Consider the following 18,642-nt stretch of genomic DNA (forward strand, 5'->3'; position numbering starts at 1 on the left):
TTGTTTTAATGCTGCATTTGCTCCTTTCTGTTGTTCTTTTTGATGATCGTATCGGTGGTCAATACCAGCATATGGTAGAAATCACTGACATTTACTGTGTAAGGTCAGCATATATCAGAGCTCTTTGTCTTGCCTGACAAAGATAAACAGGGTAGGAAGCGTTCACTGCAGTAACAGCAGCATGAGAGAGGTGAAACATGGGATTTCATCCCTTTGAATGGTGGGGAAGGTGGTCTGCTTTCTGCAGCGCAGGGGAGTCCAGGGTCTCTCGGCTAGAGCTCTGATGCTGTTCATGCAGAACCTGAGCAGCTCTTAACTCCAGTCAGAAACTGAGGTAGCAGAGATCCCACTAGTAAAGCAAAATAAGGAAAATGATTCACTCAAACCTTGTTGTGGACATCATAAAGAGGTAAAAAAAAAAAAGCAGCTTGCTTTTCCCTTTTTTAGCCACCTTTAAGTAAGCTACAGAAAGAATTGAGAGCATCCAGCATTATCTTTTTTAAAAGCTGCCTTTTTATTTTTTTTTTCCATCCGTGTTTCATGACTGAACCTCAGTCCTGACAAGTTAAATTAGGCTGTTACAATTACAACAATCGCTCTAGTGTTATCTCAGGTCTGAGCAGCAGGTCCTTAAATTAATTCTTGGTTTGTTTGTCCCCTCTTTCCAGATTTGTGAAAGAAAAAAGGCCAACCATTTCTCCCAACTTCAACTTTCTGGGCCAGCTTTTAGACTTTGAGAAAAAGATCAAGAACCAGAGTGCTCAGCCCGGACATATCAGTAAGCTGAAACTTCTGCATTTGGAAAAAAGCAGCGAGCACGTGCTGGTCCCAGAAGGTGGGCAGAGCAGCCTCTCCGCTAACCAGCTCTGCATTACTGCTACCTCCGAGATCGTGGAACAGAAGCCGACAGACTGTGGCGCTGCACCGTGCGGGCACTTGTCCCCTCTGGAAGATGGCCCACTGGTACAGGGCATAAACGGACTGCACGTCTCCCTAGATAAGGTGGAAGACAGCAACCGGCTGAAGCGCTCCTTTTCTCTGGATATCAAATCTGTATCCTACTCAGCAAGTAGCAACTGTGTGACTGCATCAGTTCAGGGCTTTGCCTCCTCCGAAGACACCCTGGAATACTACAAACACGCGACTGCTTTAGAGGGCAGCAGCAAGTTGTGTCAGTTCTCCCCTGTCCAGGAGGTCTCGGAGCAGACCCCAGAAACCAGCCCTGACAAAGAGGAAGCAAACCCTCCCAAGAAACCCCAGAACCCCTGGCAGCTGGAGAGCCAGAGCAAACGGCAACACCTGGGGAGAGCCAGCAGCAGTGCCACTACTCAGCGGTCGCTCCTGTACCCCCTCCACCGGAGCGGGAGCATGGAAGACAACTACCGAACGAACTTCTTGTTTGGTCTCTCCACCAGCCAGCAGCATTTGGCAAAGTCGGCTGCTGGGCTGGGCCTCAAAGGCTGGCACTCGGACATCTTGGCTCCCCAGACATCGGCTACGTCCCTTACCAACAGCTGGTATTTTGCAGCCGAGTCCTCGCATTTCTACTCTGCCTCCGCCATCTACGGGAACAGCACCGCTTACTCTGCCTACAGCTGTAGTCAGCTGCCCACGGGCTGCGACCAAGCCTGTGCTGTGCGCAGGAGGGCGAAGCAGGGTGATCGAGGTGACTCCAGGCGGAGCTGGCATGAGGAAAGCTCTTTTGAAAAGCAGTTTAAGCGCAGAAGCTGCCAGATGGAGTTTGGGGAGAGCATCATGTCGGACAACAGATCCAGAGAAGAACTGGGGAAAGTAGGCAGTCAGTCGAGCTTTTCAGGCAGCATGGAAATCATTGAAGTGTCTTGAGGGGCAGCAGGCTTGTGTGACTGTATCGGAGTTGCTTCCCCCTCCAGGCTGCTCCCTCAGCGTTTGAGAGGTCCCTGTGAATTTGAAAAGAACAAACTTCCTGTAAAAAAGGGGGGGGGGAGGGAGGGAAGAAATGCAAGGCTTCAAGTGTGAACACAGTGACTAGATTAATATGGCAAAGAAATGACAAGTGAGCATCTGCCCGAGGAGACCAAGTGTACCGCTGGGTTTTTCTCCTCCCCTTTCCTGGAGAAGGGCAGAACATTTCAAAGATCTTTCCCTGACAGAGGAAGCAATTATATGCAATGGATTGCACATCCTTTCAGTGGCTTTTAAAAAGGAAGCTCTCTTGGTATCAAACCCTTTCTCTGGTTCCACTGAAGCATGCTCCTACCCATCAAAGCTAGTTTTGTTCTCCCCTCCTCATGCCCCATGTCCTCACCAGTGCACCTTAGCCCTGACACTGAGCCAACCTCTGGAGGGAGACCTTTTTCTTGTAAGAAAGGAGACCAGGAGCGATTCCAAAGGATGTAGGGACTGGTTACAGCAAGGCTGGTCTGAACAGACAGTTCAGACAAATGTAAATACTGGTGTAACTATTGTTCTAATGGATAGGCTTTAGGTGATTCGCTAGAGAGCTGCTTCAGAGAAAAAAAAAAACCCCAGTACCTCAAAAATATAAAAAATAAACTAGGGCTTTATGGCTGCCAGATGCTGGTAGTCAGTTCATAAGCAATGTGAACAAGTAACGACTAGCCACATTTGATTATTTTTTTTTTTTAAAGCTGTCTACGCACAAGTGTTTCAGTTGGCTCAGCAGCAATTCTTAAAAAAGACAAATGAACCATATCTATGACTGTTTCTGCCAGTCTTTTGAAACATAAAATAAGCAGTATTTGTATTTTTGATAGTAAGCTGGCTTCTGGGAGAGGGGTAGCTGCTTTGGCTTCTAAGCTATATGGAGTGGTTAATACTTAGGGTTACGTGCAAGAGAAGTGGCTGGTACAATACTGCACCATCCTTTTCATGCCAATTGACAATTCAATAGGTGGCTCTTGAGGCTTGTTTTGTTTTGTTTTGTTTTTTTTAAAGCTAAAAATGAGTTGGGATGGGCTTTTGTCCTTAACTGAGCAGTACCATTAAGGAACTGCTCATCATATATGATTCCAGTCATGTGTGGGCTGGGGGTAATTCAGGTGGATGTTTTTTTCCATCCCAACATCCTCATCCAAACCACGTTGACTTGGAGAGAGAAGCTTCTCAATAGTTTTGCTGACTTCATCTGAGAAAGAGAAGTCTGGCTGGCTGTCCAAGGAAAACAGAAGGGGACCTCCAGCATCCCATCTCATAGTGACAGAAAGGGGGGTTAGAGAAGAGACAGCTTTAGTGGGAAGCCTGCTCACCTCCCACACTCGCAGCTCCTAAGGAACTCGATACTGGCCATCGTTCTCCATCCCAGCGTAGGGTCGTGGTTTCCCAGCGTGCCCACGCGTGATTTGGCTGTGACACTTGTAGCCGAGCTCCTGCTGGCCAGTTCCACATCCTCACCCTCACCGCCCCAGGGGAACACGCCAGCTCAGGGAGGTGTCACTTCCCTGCTGCCAGCGCAAGTGTTTTACAGAGATTGGGCACAGCCCTTCTTGTGTTGTTTTTGACAGAGAACCAGCTGCTTCCCCTCCAGCTCGCCACTCGTGCGGTACCTTGGCTGCCACTGCTCAAATTATTTTATGTGCGCGCATTGCCGCAAGAGGTAGAGTAAAGCTTCATCCCTCCTGCTCCCATGGGAGCTGCGCGCGTGTTATCTCGGTCTTCCCCAGCACCCCTCAGAACAAGAGAATGCGTGTGTCGGCAGAGGTGGGGAACTATATTGTTTTGTCCCGTTTCAGTGCAGGCAGCTGAAAATTGTAAATCACATGTAACAAATACTTACCCCTGGCCAACAGCTTTAAAAAAAATTCGTCAGCAGCAAACTGAAGCCCTAATTCAAGTCAGCAGCTTGGGTTATGTTTGGTTTTTTTACTGTAAGTTTAGCTTGTTTGTGACTCAAATCTCAGGTTTTACTGTATTGAAAAGTGGAAAAGATTTTTGTCATTGTTTTGTTTTGTGGCTAGGATGTGACTTTAATTTCCTACAGCGGACTGTTGAAAAATAGCACTGAAAGCTACAGCATTGATTAACTTGATCCTCAAAAGTGCAAAAGGCACAGCGAGGCAGCACCAGGAGTAACTGAACCCAGAGGCTGTGTTCGTGCCATGTGTATGAGATGCTGGAAGAAGGGGTAGTCCGGGCAAGGGATAGGTTTACACCACGCTGGAAAGCATGTCAGGTCTTGGCTATTCATTAAACATACTGCCACTTGTCTCTGTTTACCTATCAAGTGAAAGCAATTACATTACAGCTATTTTCGGGTATATACACACACTGAGTGTGTATACATGCTATGTAAATGGTTTAGCAGTGCTCCTCTCAGCCAGATTTCAGTAAAAGCCCATGTCTTTGATTTAAATCAGTTAATGGGGGTTAACACAAATCAGTCCCTAGAGCCAGAAGAATCTTCCTGTCTTTTGTGCTCCTTCACACACATGTGTTCTCCCCTTCTCTCTATACATACAAATATGTTTGTTTGGGTTTTGTTTGATTAATCGCCTTCTGAGGAACTGAAATCAGGCCTTCTGGCTCCTCATGATTTCCAATACACTATAGTCTCTGAATGAATCAAAGCTGTAGGCTCAGTATTTTTAGGGGACGGGTTCCTGTAGGAGGAAGCCTTAACCCCATGTCCTGCACAGGGTGCTGCCCTGTCTCCTATCTGAACTAGCATCCTGTACCTGAACAATGCTGGAAATGATTTGTAGAAGTTTGGAAAGCAAAGTGGAGGATGTGAGGGGGGAAATGTGTACATGTTCAATATGAATATAATGTTCTTTGGTGTATGGCAGGCTGTTTAAATGGTTCAGAGAGATGTGAGTTTCTCATCTTGTTGTGTCATGAGCATTACCTGTATGTTATGATGAAATAAAATCAGAAATGGTACCTGTTTATATAGACCGGCTGAGGAAGGAGCCTGCGTGCCTCTGGCCATGGAGCGTGCATTACCCGCCTGCAGTATGACCTGCTCCCCAGCACCCAGGACTAGCAGGGGGCTCGTCCTTATCGTATGTGTCCTTCGCTGCGGCTGCGTGCCTGTTAGTGAATGACACAAATGGGGTAGCTCTGGATCACTTGCCGCAAGCAGCGGTGATTTTACAGCACCGCTAACAGCTTAGGCCTCTTACCTGTTCACCCCACCTCTTCTGCTCCCTTCAACAGCAACAGTGGGAATTCTCTGCGTTAACACCTTACAACATCTGATACTGTTGTGGGTAAACCTTTCCCAAGGCAGCTGTGCTAGCCTTTCTGAAGCAAGTATTTCAAATTGATTGTTACCTAGAATGAACCCCATGCTTTTTTCTTGCCTCCCATACTTCTTACTTGAAGAAGAATTTAATTACTTGTTTAAATACTTGTTTTGACTGATTCTGCCAGTCCTGAAGCATTCAGAGCAACTTTGGATTGCTGAGGGAGGGAGGAGTATGCCCCTCATTGCTCCTTCAGAGAATAGGTTATACAAACGTAACATATATTAAAATTCAATCCTGCAGTAGAATACAGCTGCTTTGGTTATCTCTTTGGATGCCAAAGCCTACAAGTTTCTGTAACAGCATTTTCAACTCAGGTGCAGTAATAGAAGCTTTTTTTTTTTTTTTTTAAAAAAAAAAAAAGAGACTTTCAAAGCATCATCCCAGCAAGGGAAATGCAGAATCTTTGGCCTCTCTAGAAGAGGCCGTACAATCAGCCAGAGCACAAGTAACAACCAGCGTGACCTTCTGTGCTGACTTTCTACAAACAAGACGTACCAGCTCTTACATAGAAAGCTTGTATCCATTGCATGGTAAAACAAGAACCATGCACAATACTAGACCTAAATGGCATCAGCTCGCTAAGCCTACAAAACAAGTGGACTTGACAATCTTCCAAGATCTACCTGTTGTAGCTTCCCTCACCCTACTCCAAAGTCCACTTCTGCTCCCAGTAGATCAGACTAGCTCTGTTCCCTCAAGTTCTGTACTTTAGCTTTCACCACTCGTCCTTTTACCTGCTTGGCAGGACTTTGCTCTTGTTCCTCTATCCCTCCGCTCTTGCCCCTGCCAGCAGACAGCTCTGTGACGAGACAGTCTAACTCCATCTCCAGTCAAAACCCAAGAGGCAACTGAAATGTGTCTCATGCATGTCATCAACATTTCATTTTCATTTCATTGACTGCCGTTGCTGGGAAGAGGTCCCCGAGGTCACTAGGCTCTTGAGGTAACCATCACAGTTACATTCCTAGAGTGACACAAACAGGAAAACAGGGCAAACCTGCCCCCAGCATGATCAGGCAGCCCTACTTTCAAGGGGACTGGGGGGAGCGGTAAGGAAGAGAATTAAAATGTGGTAATTACATGAGCTGCTACGTGTACTATGTGTTCATTGGCTAGCTGCTCATTACGCTCTGACTCACAGCACAAGCTATAAATTGATTTCTAGCAGAAAGTGGTGGTATCAAAAGCCCAGAACAGTGGCCTGGTGCTTCTCCTGGGGACAGTACTGCAGTCCTAATAAGGCTGTTACTGCCGCTTGTTAAATCTGAAATTACTGAGGTTCAGCCAAACTCACCTACCTAGACATTTTAATTAGCCACACCCTGACTAAACAGGGACCAAACTAGCTAGCCTGTTACTTGTTTCTAAAGTTTCCAAGATAAAAGTAGAGTAATTCTAGTACTTCTAGACATCATAGCATTATAACACAATACCACTATTACATTATACACACAAAACCACAACTGGGAATTTGGGTAGAAGAACAGGGTTTGTAATGTACCGGCTTAGCCTGGCAACTGGCCTTTCCCTTTGAACCATGCCTACAGAGAACTTGTTGGCCCTTGGGCCCAAATAGTTGCTCTGAAGCAAACTGAAGTGTTTCTGCAGTGGAGCCTTTGGCTGTTCTGCACTTTGAGAATATTAATGACAGCCACTATAAATAGAAGAGGAAAGGGAGCTTTTTCTAGCCTGCAATACCCACCCCTCTGGGAAGGGGCTGCTTTCCTAGCACAAAATGCTGTAAAACAGACTTGGGGAACTGCCCTGCTGGAAGGATTTCAGCTGCTCTTTACAGGGACCCTCAGCAAGCGCCAATGCTGTACAAAACCCAAGTGTGATGTATTACAGGCAGTGATAAGGCTGGGGCATCAAATCACTTAAAAAAACCCCAAACAACCAAGCCAGCCAACAAAACCCTGTACATTTACATCTTTGTTCAGCACCTCTGCAGTAGGTGAGAGTCCATCACTGCTTTGCTTCCCCAATGCCAGGAGAACAGCGTTCTGCTGCAGGTACATCCACTTACTTGCCTCTCTACCACTGATTTTCTAAGTTTATTAGACTAACCTGTTTCTGCTGGAAGCAGCTCCACGTCAGGATGTTTTCAAGCCACCTCCGTGCAAGGAAGTGCGCGCAGTGGTCAGCGGGTGCTTTGCAGATTACAGGGCTGTTCATGCCTGTCCACAATTAGCTCCCCAACACTGGGGCTGGGAAGCCCTTGTGCTAGTTGTAAGCTACACTGGGACGTTCTCTCAAACCTCTGTATAAAGTAGCCATCTGCATACCCAACTAGGAGTCAGGTTTTGACAAAATCTACAGCCATCCTCATTTATTTCTGGATGCGTTACTGTCCTACAGTAGGCCATCATATTACCGTCACAGCTCCCCTATGAGGTCAGTGCTCGCTGTCCATCTGTTAAAATAAAAAGCTTTTTAAAAGACAAAAAGGGTTATTTTGGGTATTTTAGGCAGCTGGCATTAAGGATTGCCCTTTGAATGCTCCTCTCCTCCCCCACACCTGAGGAGGTGCGTAATGCTGCAGGTTTGCTGAGCACACCCAGACCTACCCCGGCTTTGGGGACCACGGGGTGAGTTGTTACTCTCCTTTCTGTGTCGCCTTGCTGTGCATCAGGCTGTCCCGTTCAGGCTCACGTTACGAAGAAATTAAAACCTAACTGTGGCAGCTGAAAGCAAACCAACAACCCTCAGAGAAGTACCACAGACCAGCTGAAAAGAGGCTGAACTTTGGCTAGAAGTGCAAACCGACCCATTCAGTGATGTGTGAGGAATCTGTAGGAGATGAGCCAGCCGGCAGGGCAGAGGCCACCCTGAAAGCCAGCCTGCCCAAGGATCCCCAGCTCTAGTTCCTTCTGCGATCTGGCAAAGAATGGATGTAAAGTGTCTGTCAGGACATGGTCTCTTTTTGGCAGGGAGATAAGTGGGGGGCAGGGGGGCAAAAAAAAAAAAAAAGAAATGAGAAATGCTTTGCTGCTCATGTTTAGTCTTCCCACTGAATCTTAGGAAAGCCGTTGGGTGCATGTGCCCTAATAAAACAGGCAGAGAGTGTCTCACCACAAGTGCTTTGTGTAGGGAAGCTGCAGTCTTAGACAAGTATCTGAGCCCATCTAATCCCAGACCCTCTGCTTTACCTCCAAGAGGCTACCAGCACAGAAGATAGGCAGCCAGCTGAACTACAGTCCCACCCCACTGCTGGTGAGCCACAAGCATTGCTGTGCACATCATTTATTTAAACTGGACACCAGTGCCAACCAGAATTGGGACAGCATCCAAAAAAACCCAACATTTATTTTCATTCTGGGACACACATTTCCTTACAGTTCCAGCCCAGAGTCAACCCCAGAGCAGCTGAAACCAGCCATCCCCGTGGCACGAAGTTGGGCTCTGTGTACAAAGCAGTAAAGCTAAGATACGACCTCCCACGCTAAAGCGTCTGTATTGTCCATAGTCATCACAGCAAGAAGTGGTGCGCTGTAAATGAAGAATAAGCAAGACAACCGGAGAAACAACACACTTGGAAAAGAGCGAAACCAAACGTTTTAATGATGGAGCTGTGGAACACATAGCATGTAGGGAGCTGAAAGCAGAGCAAGTCTGCGAGCAGGATAACCACCCGTAAACCGAGGAGCGCTCAGCCACGAGACTGGTAATCCAAATACGCTCTGGCAGCTCGGGTACAGGAGGGACATTACAACAGTAACTCGGGAAACCACTGGCACGCAGTCTGAGAGAGAGGGGCTGGCTCATGCAACAGCTGGGCCTGTGAAAACACCTATTTTTACTCTTTCTGTGTAAAAGCTTAGAGGAGGAGAAAATACACTTTAAATATTTAAATATATTTAAATATATTTAATTTAAAATACATATATTTTTAAAAAAAACCAAAAACTCTTTTCTGTCCCCTTCACCAGATCTTCACCGAAATTGCCCTGCAGATAGGTTGGCACTTAAGCACCCTGTCAATGCATTAAATTTCAAAAACAACAGAAACAACAAAGCAAACCTCTTCTGCGCGTGTAGCACACTGACCAGTGTAGGATGCAACAAGCACCAGCGGCACACAACGGAGGGGGTCGCAACAGCAGAATCAGGGGAAGAACCAGAGCAGCTCAGGCCAGCGGGCAACCACAGACCCAGAGACTCACCCTGTTCTCCGGCCTTTCAGAAGACTGTGTATCAAGCAGCTTAGCCTGTACCACACATCACCTCAGTAAGCAGAAAAGGGCAGAAATGTTTGTTTTTAGTGGAGCACACCAGATTATTCTCTGTTCATAGCACTAACTTTGTGGTGGAAGGAACGGCCAGTACATTCTTGAGAGATACCTGAGGCCTTCTCCGACAGCATTTGGCTTGGAAAAGGAAATTCAGAAGCAGAAAGGTAATTCCAGTCACATCTCAAATCTCCTGCTAGACAGCAGGAAAGGGAGCAAAGCAAGTGTCTCACCTTGAGCATCACCTGCATCCGAGATGGAGCTGACAGCAGCACACAGAGCAAGGCAAATGAGGAGCAGCCAAGCAACAAACAGCAGCTCAAGAAGATGTGGCAGGAAACATCTTCCCCTCAGTGAGAGGTCCAAAGACTTACAGTTAATGAAGCCAGTGACAATGTTTTAAATAAAACTGTAAACCATGATTTGAGAACAGTTAGAGGGTGCACACTATCTTACGGTACCCATACAACACTTTATCACCTGTGGAATGAAGATGATGACCCGTGTGCTTTGGAAGAGGTCAGCCTTCACGTTTCAGCTCTGATTTCTTTCTCGTTAAGCTATTAATGTTTTTCACAACTTACCCTGGCTGCTCAGAAAGCTCTAGCTGGGAGGCCCAGCAGCATAGCCACAAGCTTAAAGGCCAGCGTTCATAGGAACAAGCATTTTTCTCCCATTATCAGCCAATGTCTAGGTGTTTTATAGCAAATAAGGAAGGAACTGATTTGCAGCCCTCGCTCCTGCAGCTTTCAGATAGGAATACTATTCGCTCGCCCTCATTAGCACTGCAAGAAGCAATGCTTTGATCCGATACTTAATAGCGTGAGGCCAGATGTCTAGAAGCTTTACAGGAGAGAGCATCTGCAGCCTAGCCCCTGCCTCGAGATCCAATATCAGGATCTTCCCACCAGTATAGGCTTCCAGCATGCCAGGGTGTGGGATATTCATGATCCCGTCTGGCAGACAGCTGAATGTCGCACATTCTAAACTTCCAGACAGCATCATCTGGACAAGGAGGACAAAAACGCCTGCGGCCGCTATTTAAAGCTGCTGAATATTCTGGTGTGTCTGATGGTGGGAGGCAGAGGCATATTCTGTGATGGACAATGAGGACACTCATGGGCATGGCCATGACAAGCAGGTTTTCATGGGTTGTTAAGTCTCATGTAAGCTTTTAACAAACCAAGTGTAAAATACTGCAGGACTCATGAGCAAGGATGGAAGCCTGACGTTATATCCTGTGCAACATACAGCATACACCTACATATACACAACCACGTAACAACAACTGGGGTCGAAACAGCAGACAAAGAGGCCCACTCTGCTGCCTTTACTAGAAAATCTGCTGAGTTCCTTGCCCTCTCTGAAGCAGTCAGTCGCTCTTCCCAGGGCATCATTTCTATGGGATTCTGCTTTCAGACAGTGTTCAGCAGGCCCTGGGGTCCAGTCACTGCTATGGTTCAGCTACACATCTAAGTTGGCTGCAGTCTGTATCACAAAAAACGACTCTAGGCTACATGGCCTTTGGGAATGCAACAAGAGCATGGCCAATTGCTTCCTGCCACCAGGCAGTAATTAGTACCATCAAAAACCTACCGCGCTTTTATTCCCAAATGGTCAGAGACCATCTTTTGCTGATTAAGTACTCTTAAGTACTAAGAGGCATCGAAGCAAGTTGCCTTTGGCAAGTCACTTAGCCTTGTGCTGTACTGGAAGATGGGCTGTCACTGACTCTCTCAAAGAGGACTGTCCTCACCACTGGAATCACGGTCCTGACATACAACAACCCTTGGGGTTCCTGGACATGCTTCAGCCTCCTTGCCAGCAACAGCATCCTGGGGCTAATGTAACACACACAAACCTACACCTGACCCAGCAAACCAAGGGCTCCTCACTTCTGGTTTCATGCTCTTTCTGCTGCAGACAAGAGCTGCCACGCAATGGCAACGCCAGCTGTTAAACCCTATTTCTAGATCCGTAAATATTTTTACAGCAGTGTGTAAAATATCCCCGTTTTATACAGGGAGAAACCAAAGCTCGGAGAGGTGCTGCAAACTGCCTGCAGCCAGACGACCAGTGACAGACTTGGCAACCAACCCGTCTCCTACGGGCCAGCCCATCACCCGGGTGGCACGGACACACCGCCTGCCTTCCAGCAGGGCCCTCGGCTTGGGAGAAGGCAAGAACATCCTGTTGCCTTTGGAGCAGTTTGCTGAGCACAGTCCCAAAGGGCCACGTGGGTTCAGTCATTAAACACCGTGCTCAGGCAAACTCTTGGCATGACGGCAGCTAAGCCAACGCAAAGACCCAAAGGACTTCTCGTGTCTCCCCCCTCCAAGCCCATGCACTTGAAGGTAAAGAAACAACTGCATCCCTCTGGTAGAAAAGACAGCACCGAGATAACTGGAGTGTCCCAGTAAAAATAAAAAAAGACACCTCACGTCCAACTTTGGGAGACAAAGTGAGCAGGTCGGTGCCAGCACCTGTCAGAATCACTGTGCAAGGTGAGGGACACGAAATGCCACCAGCTGGGGTACAGGGACACTGCCAGGGCAAGGGGGAGAGGAACACTAAGGCTTGCTTAACATTAATAGACATACGTATCTGGAACAGTTATTCCTTTACAGCCTCATAAATTAGCGAGCCCATAAAACCAGAAGCCTCGAGGAGGACATGCCAAAACCCTGCCATGCAAACCATGTTAATTATGATAATAGGCAGATTTTAATAAGCCAGTTCCTGGCTCCCACACTTTCACCTATAAAACACACACATTTCCAAGGCCAGGGCATCTCAGAAATACCTGCCAGCCATCTAATTGTCTAAACCCCAGTGGCACAAAAACCATGTTAGAGGGTTTGTCACACCCCGTATCCCTTTGAATTTTCCTAGTAAAAAAAACAGAAATCAGATGAAAGACAACTCCTCCTCTGTAAACCCCAATCTAGTCACAGCAATGAAACAAATGTCTCAGCACAGGTGGTGGTAGCAGTAAAGGAGACAGGAGGGCAAGAGGAGGGAGATGAAAGAACAGTAAATCATCTTCTCCAGATGACAGGACCGGGGAGCTCCTGGATTCCTGGCTGCGCAGTTCTGGCAGCTGACGCTGCTCTTCCTCTGATGCCCTGGCAGAGAGTCAGGCAGCACCGCCGTCCGCTTCAAACATCTGCCAGTCCAGCCCGTTGGAAGCGCGTCTGTGCTGAACGCTGGAGCGTGGAAGGTGAGGAGGGGGAGCCTGCCAGATCAGCTAAGACTTTAGCTCCCGGTCGGGTTTCATGCTGAAGGGCTCCAGCCTCTCGCTCTCTGGCAGCATGCTGTTCAGCCGCTCCATCAGTGGGATCGTCTGGTCGATGCCCATCTGTATACGCCGGAGGATGGCAGACATCTCGTTGACCTTCTGGATCTGCTCCGCATACTTGGCATACTTCTTCTGACGCTCCTGCATGAAGCTATAAAGAGTTTCCACAGAGAGGTCCATCTGTTTAAAAACAACAAGCAGAGCGAGGCACGTTAGGCCAACTGTTACCGCAGGCCTTTCAGCACACTGTCTTTCCTAAAAGCAATCGAGAAGCACCTTAGATGCCCCACTAATTTACCAGCCAGGAACAAAGGAGCTCCTCTGTAGGTACATAACCAGTTTGTCATGAAATGGGATAATTCATAGCTGTATACCAGGGAGGACATATGACCATGTCAGTTCTACACCCAAACACTGAGTATTTGATCAGAAAATTCTTTATTTACAGGGTTGAAAAACAACAGGCACTGCCAGGGATTTCCCAATAAACCATATGCACATCCTCCAAGTTACCTGAATCCAGGGAACTCACAGCCTCCACCTACACCTGTAGTGTATTTTCAGTGGAGATTGTTCATTTGCAAGTGTTAAGCTCTACCATACTTGCCAGTGCTAATTTCATTGCCTTAGCCAGGTTCCTCTGTGATGAAGCCACTGCTGTTATCACCATCGGCGTCTGGAAAACTCCCGCTTTGAGAGAGAGCCACAGTGGATTGCTAGTGTCCCTAATGTCCCCGAATCCTAAAAATAAAAGTGTTATGAGTGACCCCAGGAGAGACATTAAGTAAATCAGCCATGCAATTAAACATGGTAAGTACCCAAACATGGCTCGAGCATGATGACAACGACAGGAACTGCAGCGCTATTCCTGCCACTGAGTGACAAAGGTGGCCTTTATAATTCACAGCCCAACTTTCTCTTCAGCCAGACCTGCAAACTCCAGGCGGGATTCAGCTGATAGCTGCTAGTACTGTACTCACATGAGCCGAGTCGGACAGTTTAAGATGTTTTACATGTTGTAAGATGTACCATATATTCAGAGAGCTTTGTAACAGATCTGCTCCAAGCTCTCAAGCACACACCTGAAACTCGGTTGCTTCGGCTCACTGTAGCTGTGCTCAACAACCCCAGTCATTCCAGTGGGCTGGATCTTCAAACCAGTATGTCTGAGCAGTGAGCACGCATCCTGCAACCATGCTCTGTCCTCGTCCCCTCGCCTGGGACTCGGTGCATGCCCAGAGTGGCTGACAAGTGAAGGGCAGGAGTGGACACACACTGACCAGTTTTAGCTCACTGCCACCTCTTATCACCATTTTTCCAAACCTCTCCCATCTAATTACCTGCAGAGGAAGGAGGTCGCTGCTCGTGACGAAGCAGCCTCAGGGAATCGGTGCTGAGAACTCCTGGTCTACCAGGAAGCACAGGTTCAAACAACATCCCTCACTTTAACTGTGTGACAGTCAACCCATTTGGTGGAGGACAGTGACCGTACCTGTGTCCTGAAACCAGGACAACCCGTCATCAGGAACAACACAAATTTATTGGTGCAGTGCTAAAATACAAGCCATGCTGACCAGATCTGACTTGCACAGTACTTAATCGGTAAGTGCAATCCTGACCCAGTACGCAGTGGTGCGGGGCTGTAGGGGAGAGCCTGCAGCAAGGGGAGGACTGGGTGGGAACGGTGCAAAGCTGGAAGGGGCATCCCCCACCGAGGAGGGAAGTCCCACCAGACAGAGCACTGCCGTCCCACTGGCGGCAGCAGGGTTTGGGGGAAAAACTGGGGGAGCTGTGTTTGCTGACAAACACCCCTTTCAAGCCCTGGGGAAGAGGTCAAGTCAAAAATAGTTGGGCAAGAAAATGTTTTATTGAGAAACCTAAGTTACAAACAGCATTGAAAACAAACACACAAGTTTCCGCTGAACTGCCATGGGGATTAGGAAGCATTTTTTTCCCCCCTATCACCTCCATCAGAGCTGGATACAGTACCAATTAACCTTTTATTTCGTCTGTACTCTCTAGTGCTCTCAGGCTGAATTCTTCCGCTTTGCCTCTGTGCTTTCCTGTGAATTCCTCCCTCCACGCTTTCATGCATGGGACAAAATAAAAACCAGCAGAGCAGGAAACTCCAAATAGAGTGGAAACAATTTAAGCCTACACAGGGGTTTCTATTAAAACCCCAGCTTAATAATTTAGTAGCTTGGCGCTAGCTCTGTAAATTGGAGTGTGTAAAAAGCAGACCACCACCAGGTCTGCATGGGATGGAAGTAAATTCAATCCAGTGCCTAAAAACGTCCTACCTAATGAGAGACAGTGGCGTGGAGTGGCAGCCAGTCAGAAACCTGCCAAAAGCCAGCACGCCTCATTAAACCAAGCAGCATGGGGACCCAGGCAGAAGCCTCCTCTGGTGTTGGAAGTTCTCCTCCACAGGCAGGTTCTCCACATGGCCTCACAGCACTGTGCAAGAGGCAAAGCTCTCATCTACCAAGCTCTGAAACAAAAAACCCAAAGGCCCCCTTTTCTCTCCATTCCAATAATTTCCATCTGTTGACTTTTAGGAGGGGAACATGGGGAGAAGCTGAAGCTGACCTGCAAAAGGAAGAAGAAACGCAGAGTGGCCTTCCAAGCTCTTTGCTACTTTTGGACGCATTCACAATGGATATAAAAAAAGCTGCCTCACAAAAAAGAGAAAGGGTGGAAGTGTGTGTTTCCTATGGTTTCCCTACACCTAGTGCTCAAGTTTGCCTGTTGCGGGAGGCCACGGCAGCTGCACAGCCAGCAACGCGACAAAGAGGACTGAAACTGAATAATTGTGAGGAAAGGTCAATTTTTACTCAGACTGAACCTGGTCTTTTTTAACTAGGGAAAAAAAAACCCTACCTGTTAACTCCTATATATAAACGCCAATGCCTCTTTGCAGCTTTCCTTGAAGCGGGCCTAAATACACACTTACTTCCTTCCTGCCTCCTCCCCCTGAAGCAAGCTCCTCCAGTGCCAGACTTTGTGCTTTTACCTCTCCTGGCACGCAGTCCCATTCCTCTGGTGCTCAGATGGGGCCTTCAGTTGCAGGACTCAGAGGGTCAGCCCTATTTACCCACCACAGAGACTAAAACCGTCCTTTAGGAATCTGCAATGACTCGGGAACGCACACAAGAATCCGCTTAATTCCCATCTATTTAATTCCATACAGTAGCAATAAAAAGCATCTGGAGAAGGGGAGCTTAGGCAAAGAGTTTGCTCCCTTGCCTACATCCAAGGCAGTCCACGCTTTTCAAGACACCCTTGAGGGTCAGATGAGCGAATCTGCCTTCTCTGAGCAGCTCCCATCAACTCCCACCTCCCTGGCACAAGGCCCTGCCACATTCCCTTCTGGAAAACACTCAGGTCTCAGCCTTCTTGCCCACCCCGGCTAAGAAGTTCTCTGGGAAGCCCAGCAAGATGCCTCAGAGCCAGCAGCTCTTCCGCTGCCCCACAACCATCTGCAAGTGTTTACCTGAGCCGTTGTTTCTGCTCTGCTTGCTTTGAGCTTCCTACAACGCTGGGCCACCACAGTTGTGGGCAACCCCCCCCCGGCAGGTCATCACCCTGTACCCACAAGCCATGACAGATGTGGAGCTGCGCTGTCACCAGCCCCTCAAGGACTTCACCATCACCAACTTCTCCTGCAAACATCGCCACTGAGTAAGCCATCATCACTCCCAACTGACAGGTACAGAAGAGTTCAGAGTCAAAAGAGCGGACCTGAAGCCTGCGAAGAAGCAACAGAACAAAAGCAGAGGGCAGAGCCCAGCACGTGAGGTCGGCGTCCTAATTCTTGTCATAGCAAGAGGTTCTGCCCAGCCTGGTCTTGAGGAAAAAAAGACATGCTCTCAGTGAATGGGTGCGAGTTCCCAATACACAGTTTATTTCTTCCCAGAAAAAATTCCTCCTGTTAGAGCAGGAAACCTGAGGCTGGACATGCCCAGAGTAGAAGACAGGATTTTTTCCCTTCCTACACTGAAAAGGATAGAAGAGTTTTTTCAGTGTTTCTTTTAAGAGTATAGTATCACAAAACCAGACAAGCTTAAAACTCATCTTCCAACGTGATGTACTTTTTTTGTACAGCCACTGACATTCAGAAATTGGGTCTGTTTCTGTTTCAAAGCTCATGACTCCTCCGTGGATCAGTAGCAGCAGGACACTAATTTATGCCTCAGCTTCACATTTTAAACATGAAATGACATCTACTGGGCTTTTCTTTCTTCAAATGAAAACAGATTCATAATTACTTCCAACAACAGCGCAAGATGGATATTCCTCCACTTAAAAGAGTGCCAGCACAGCCCCTCCTGCGACACCATTCACATTGTCAACCAGTAAGGACTCGCAGACACTCCTCTGCGTTACACAGGCCCATTTGTAACACCACACTGATGAAACACAAAACCAATTGAGGGTACTTTCAGACATCTTGCACACCACAAATTCTTGCATTCATTTTAAAATTCTTCTTGGCCCACACTGCCAAGCAGAATAAAGACATTAATTTAGCCCACAAAAAGAGTGAGATCAGCACTGGACACTACCCAATTCTTTTCAAGAGACCACACTGAAAACAAACCAGTGCCCTATATACACCTCTTACCAGGTGTGGTTTTATAGCACCTCTGTCATGGTCATCTAAGTGTCCTGAGGTCTAGGAAACAGAGGTAGCATCTTGTTAGTTCAATGAGTGAGACTGAAAATTGCAGGTAGACACATCTTCCCTGGTTGCAGAACATGCAAACGCAATCAGAAGTTCACTAAACTTGGAATCCAATTTCTAGAGAGGCACTGCTGACATTTGTAGCAAAACAAATACATCTTCTAAGAGGATGCTCTGTCACTCCCAGCTTTTCCACTCCCTCCTCAAAATGCCAATAAGGCAAGAAGATGTTCTGTTCCCCCCCACTCAGCAACAGCCTTCAAGAGCTCAGCTAGACATCCGTTTGTCCTGTGTCCCTCTGCCCGAACGATTTGCTGTCAGCTCCCATCCCCTATGGCTGCCACTCAAAAAACCCACAGCAATTAAGGTACAATCCTTATTCCAGAAAGTTCACTTGCTAGAACAGTGCTCCGAGCACAAGCGGCCTTTCCTTTCACGTTGTCAGGTGCCTGGCTGGGGTTAAATTAACTCCTTCCTACAGCTGCACAAAAACCACATCAGAAAGTGACAGGCGGGAACACGACTGCATGAAATATTAGTCACGATGTGCTGGTGTGAAAATACTTTTCAATCAACACACTTAAAAGTGAAGACAGCTCCTCTTTCTGTAGTGCTTGAAAACAAATGTGCTCAATTAATGGCTTTTTTTTTTTTATTCTTCCTCTCTCTCTTTGATAATGTCACGCAAAGTTTGCACAATAGATCATGATGACTTCCTGATGACGGGAACATCCTCTGTTTCTCCCACTCATCCCACACACTGGTAAGTGATAAACTTACTGGGTAGCATCTTTGCCAGGGCAGAAAACAGATGCCCAGCCAAGGATCCCACATCTTTCCCTTCAGCACCAGTCATGAGTACAGCTCTTGTGAGCACCCTCCCTCTGCGCCACTGCCAGGTAAACAATTACAATTTGTGTTTATGTCTTGCTTATCACGTCCAAGACCAAATGCCATGCCAAAATGTTTCTTTTGCTCCCTCCGTAATTTGTCATTGCTATAAAAAATTGCCAAGGGCTATTCTGTCTAAGCATTGCATGGATCGCAATCAAGTTAGAGAATGAAGAGTAACCATTCTAACTGGCTCTAACATTGAGGTTTAATAACATTAACAGGTACCTCAGGGCCCCTACTTCAAAAGATCTACAGCTAAATCACACCTGGTCCTTTAGAGCTATAATAGAT

At 47.3% G+C, this 18,642-nt stretch overlaps 2 protein-coding genes and 1 long non-coding RNA gene across 14 annotated transcripts in view; 1 reads left to right on the forward strand and 2 right to left on the reverse strand.

Moving 5' to 3' along the window:
* DUSP16 (dual specificity phosphatase 16) overlaps positions 1–4,937 on the forward strand; it is a 69,294-nt gene extending 64,357 nt beyond the window's left edge. For all 10 annotated transcript variants that reach the window (XM_075051743.1, XM_075051751.1, XM_075051746.1 and 7 more), the window contains one exon: positions 669–4,937. In XM_075051743.1, the coding sequence (XP_074907844.1) occupies positions 669–1,845 (1,177 nt within the window). In that variant the 3' untranslated portion in view covers positions 1,846–4,937. The remainder of the gene's footprint in view (positions 1–668) is intronic.
* Positions 1,806–5,171, reverse strand: LOC142042152 (uncharacterized). Its single transcript, XR_012653635.1, has 3 exons — positions 5,121–5,171; positions 4,880–5,028; positions 1,806–1,919 (listed from the first exon to the last, which is right to left on the reverse strand). It is a non-coding gene; the product is annotated as an uncharacterized LOC142042152 (long non-coding RNA).
* Positions 5,172–8,777: 3,606 nt separating this feature from the next.
* The window catches only part of BORCS5 (BLOC-1 related complex subunit 5), a 77,715-nt gene continuing 67,850 nt past the window's right edge, over positions 8,778–18,642 (reverse strand). For all 3 annotated transcript variants that reach the window (XM_075051752.1, XM_075051753.1, XM_075051754.1), the window contains one exon: positions 8,778–12,953. In XM_075051752.1, coding sequence (XP_074907853.1) covers positions 12,723–12,953 — 231 coding nt within the window. In that variant the 3' untranslated portion in view covers positions 8,778–12,722. The remainder of the gene's footprint in view (positions 12,954–18,642) is intronic.

This window comes from Buteo buteo, chromosome 19, assembly GCF_964188355.1.
Source record: "Buteo buteo chromosome 19, bButBut1.hap1.1, whole genome shotgun sequence".
In the NCBI taxonomy this organism is placed as follows: domain Eukaryota; kingdom Metazoa; phylum Chordata; class Aves; order Accipitriformes; family Accipitridae; genus Buteo; species Buteo buteo.